The 3,718-nt window shown below is 36.4% G+C and overlaps 1 protein-coding gene across 1 annotated transcript in view; it reads left to right on the top strand.

Moving 5' to 3' along the window:
- The first annotated feature begins 1,073 nt into the window (after nt 1-1,073).
- LOC106293673 (putative proline-rich receptor-like protein kinase PERK11) overlaps nt 1,074-3,718 on the top strand; it is a 7,566-nt gene continuing 4,921 nt past the window's right edge. Inside the window, exons 1-5 of the mRNA XM_013729338.1 lie at nt 1,074-2,098; nt 2,378-2,818; nt 2,937-3,023; nt 3,160-3,230; nt 3,338-3,378. Coding sequence (XP_013584792.1) covers nt 1,174-2,098; nt 2,378-2,818; nt 2,937-3,023; nt 3,160-3,230; nt 3,338-3,378 — 1,565 coding nt within the window. The 5' untranslated portion in view covers nt 1,074-1,173. The remainder of the gene's footprint in view (nt 2,099-2,377; nt 2,819-2,936; nt 3,024-3,159; nt 3,231-3,337; nt 3,379-3,718) is intronic.

Here is a 3,718-nt window from a genome sequence, read left to right as displayed (position 1 = left end):
CATTCTTAAATATTTTTGAATAAATAATTATTTTTAAATTTAATCAACTGAAAATAATATCCATACAATTGTGTGAGTCAAATCTAGTTTTATTGATGCATGATATATATTAGTGTTGTATGTTTTAGGTAACATTTTAATGATGCACGTTTTTTAAAATCTCCATTATTAAAATTATGCACGTAAGGATAACTCATGAGTTTTTTTTTGTTGATTAAATGACATTATGTCCAAATTTATTTAAGGATATTTCATTAAGGTAACTGAAAAAGACAAACAATAAAATATGAAGTTTAAATTCATTTAAGCATATTTCATTAATGTAACTGAAAAGACAAGTAATAAATTAGGCATTTTTATTCGTTTTAGGATATTTTATAAATGCAACTGAAAAAAATAAGCAAAAAAATAGGGAATTTAATTAATGAATTAAGAACATTTTCAAATGGGTACTTCTCTTTTAATAATATAGATATAAGCGACGTTTCTTAACTTTTTTTAGTTAAAAGGTAAGAGACTATATCTTATATTACGCTATGAACCCTAATCTACGAGATCTGCAATAAATTTGCTTTAACTCCATTTTGTGAACTATATGTTAAAAGAATTCACGGAAAGAGCTTAAAATAATACTTTAAGAAAGAATAATTTACGCGGCAACCCGACAATGAAGCTGGAGGGTGAATCTTCCAGATATAGGTACTTTTCTTTCCTACAATTATTTACTGTAAAAATAACAATAAAGTAAATTTTTAGCCTATTTTCTCAGTCAGTTTTAGAATTCAATTCGTTGAGATTTAGGAGACTTTCTATTTTTACACCAAAGAAGAACGCGACAGAGAAAAAAACCTTAAGGAAGAAAAATATCATCAACCAACAAAAACCTGAATCAATTTGATAGAAACTCTCTTCCTATCATCCTTGAGTCACAAGAAACCCTATAGGCTTGGATTTTTTTTCATCTCTCTTTTCGTTAGTTTCCACCAATCTTGTTTTTCTCATGAGCACATTGTATCTGAAAATAAATTCTGGGATTTCTGTGGGATTTTAGCCGATTTAGATTGGATCTCAGAGTAAACAGAAGATCCTTTCTTGTTCTCTACGGAACCTCTTTAAGAGCAAATACTAACATGTAAAAGAAAGAAAGAGAACAAGCAAAGGTGAATAAAACAAATGGACAAAGTCCAGGAACAAGCAGATTTTATAGGAAAGAAGATAGCTCCGTTTGTTACTTCACATCAACCAAACCTCGCAGGATTCACTGATCAGAAAATCCTCGGCGGTTCACAGACGACACAGCCTCCAGCGACCTCACCTCCTTCTCCTCCATCTCCTGACAGTGGTGGCGGCGGCTCACAATCATCTCCTCCACCGGTAACGGTTTCTCCACCACCATCAAATCAACCTCCTATTACAACTCCGCCTTCAAAGCCTCCTTCTTCACCTCCACCCTCTATAACTCCACCTCCGTCACCTCCTCAGCCTCAACCTCCGCCACAATCCACCCCTTCCGGAGATTCTCCCGTTGTGATTCCTTCTCCAAAGCCTGAGCTTCCTCTTCCCGCTCTTCCTCCTCCAAGCTTAGTTACTCAGCAACCAGAGGCCAGACCTAATGATAACGGCCAAGAACTACCCAACAACCCTACTTCTCCTCCGTCTCCGCCTTTAAACCCTTTATCACCGCCGTCAGGTAGCCAAGGCTCTCCTTCATTTTCATCTACATCTCCTCCGGTTATCTCGCTAAACCCTAATCTTCCAAGAAACCCTTCACAACCTCTGGACTCACCTCCCGCAGAAGGATCAAATCATGTGCCCTCGTCCTCTTCTGTCCCGTCTCCTACTTCCCTCTCCGGCTCCGATAACAACTCTGGAGGTTCTAATAGACAAAATGCAAATAGTAATGGAAATGGTGGCAATGGACAACAAAACAATGAACCTAACTTCACTGAGAAGACATTGATCGGTATTGGGATCGCAGGTGTCTTGGTCATTATAATCATTGCTGTCTTCTTCTTCTTTAGGAGGAAACAAAAGAAATCTTCTTCCCCTCGGTCTAACCAGCAGTATTTTCCACCGGCTAATGTCTCTGTTCATACAGGTAACAAGACCAAATATGTATATTTTTACTTTTGGTGTGATTTTTTATTTATATGTATATTTTTACTTTTGGTGTGATTTTTGTTTCTTATCTTCTTTTATGTTCTAGATTCTTGATTTTCTGCTTTGATATTTTTCTGCCTCCTACTATTGTTCTTGATCCTTAATTAATTCTATGTTCTTGATTTCTTGTTCTTGTTTTTATTTTGATTCTTGAATATTGTCTCTTTTTTTTTCTTTCACTGTGGCTTCTTCATCTTAACCTTGTTTTTTGGCACAGAGGGATTCATTCACTACAGGCAAAAACCTGGAAACGGGACCAGCTCGGCGCAGAACTCATCACCGGATACAAACAACAGTTTAGGGAATCCAAAACCAGGTCGGGCAACCCCTGACTCAGTAATAGGAACTTCAAAGATCCCTTTCACCTTTGAGGAGCTAAGCGAGATAACAGAAGGATTTTCCAAGAGATTTGTCATAGGAGAAGGTGGGTTCGGGTGCGTCTTCAAGGGTATTCTTAGCGAGGGAAAGCCAATCGCTATTAAACAGCTAAAGTCGATCAGCGCAGACGGATATAGAGAGTTCAAAGCTGAAGTGGAAATCATAAGCAGAGTGCATCATAGGCATTTGGTGTCTCTTGTGGGTTATTGCATCTGTGAGCAACATAGATTCCTTATATATGAGTTTGTCCCCAACAATACTTTGGATTACCATTTACATGGTACTTCTTCCGCAAACTCTCTTTAATTAACTCTAAATATTATTGAATGAAGATCAGATTTGTGTTGGTATTTAAATTTGTATTGCCTAAGTACAACCTTTCTTTATATTGTTGTCAGGCAAAGACTTACCGGTTTTGGAATGGACTAGAAGAGTCAAAATTGCAATAGGCGCAGCCAAAGGACTTGCTTATCTACATGAAGATTGTAAGTACTACTCTCCATTACATTTTCCAATTTACTTTCTTAGTAAGTGTGAATTCTTTTTTTTTTTTGGTAAAAATTTAAAAGATTAATTGGATTTAAATGTTTACCCTGATTTAACTTTGTATCAATTTAATAGGTCACCCGAAGATTATCCATAGGGACATTAAATCGTCAAACATTCTGCTGGATGATGAATTCGAAGCTCAGGCAAAGTCAATATCTCATTTAATTTTATTTTGTTGTTTATGATAATGATGTAGTATTCGTATACATGATTATGATTTTCGACCAAGCATTTGATTAGTTACGTACAGGTTGCAGATTTTGGACTCGCCAGACTGAACGATACTGCACAGTCCCATGATAATTTGTGGGATTATGAGAGCTTCTAAGTGTTTTAACCGTGATGAAGCACACGAACAAAGTAAAAAAGGAGTGAAGTAACCGTAAGTATTTGAGAGAGAAGAGAAATTTGAGAATTTAAGAGAATGAGAGGATTTGTGAGATTGAGAGAATGAAAGAAATGTTTGTATTGAATTGTGTGTTTAATTGTGTAACATACATGGTGTATTTAAAGGAAACAAAAGCAATAAGCACTCAATGGTGGAAGAATAAATAACTAGTAGTGGACTAGCCACTCCTCCCCATTTGGTAAGTGATATGGCCACTCCTCCCACTTCCTCCACTAACTAGTA

The sequence above is a fragment of the Brassica oleracea genome, chromosome C5, assembly GCF_000695525.1.
Source record: "Brassica oleracea var. oleracea cultivar TO1000 chromosome C5, BOL, whole genome shotgun sequence".
In the NCBI taxonomy this organism is placed as follows: domain Eukaryota; kingdom Viridiplantae; phylum Streptophyta; class Magnoliopsida; order Brassicales; family Brassicaceae; genus Brassica; species Brassica oleracea.
Note: the sequence above shows the minus strand (reverse complement) of the source record. Positions and strands in the feature narration are given on the sequence as shown.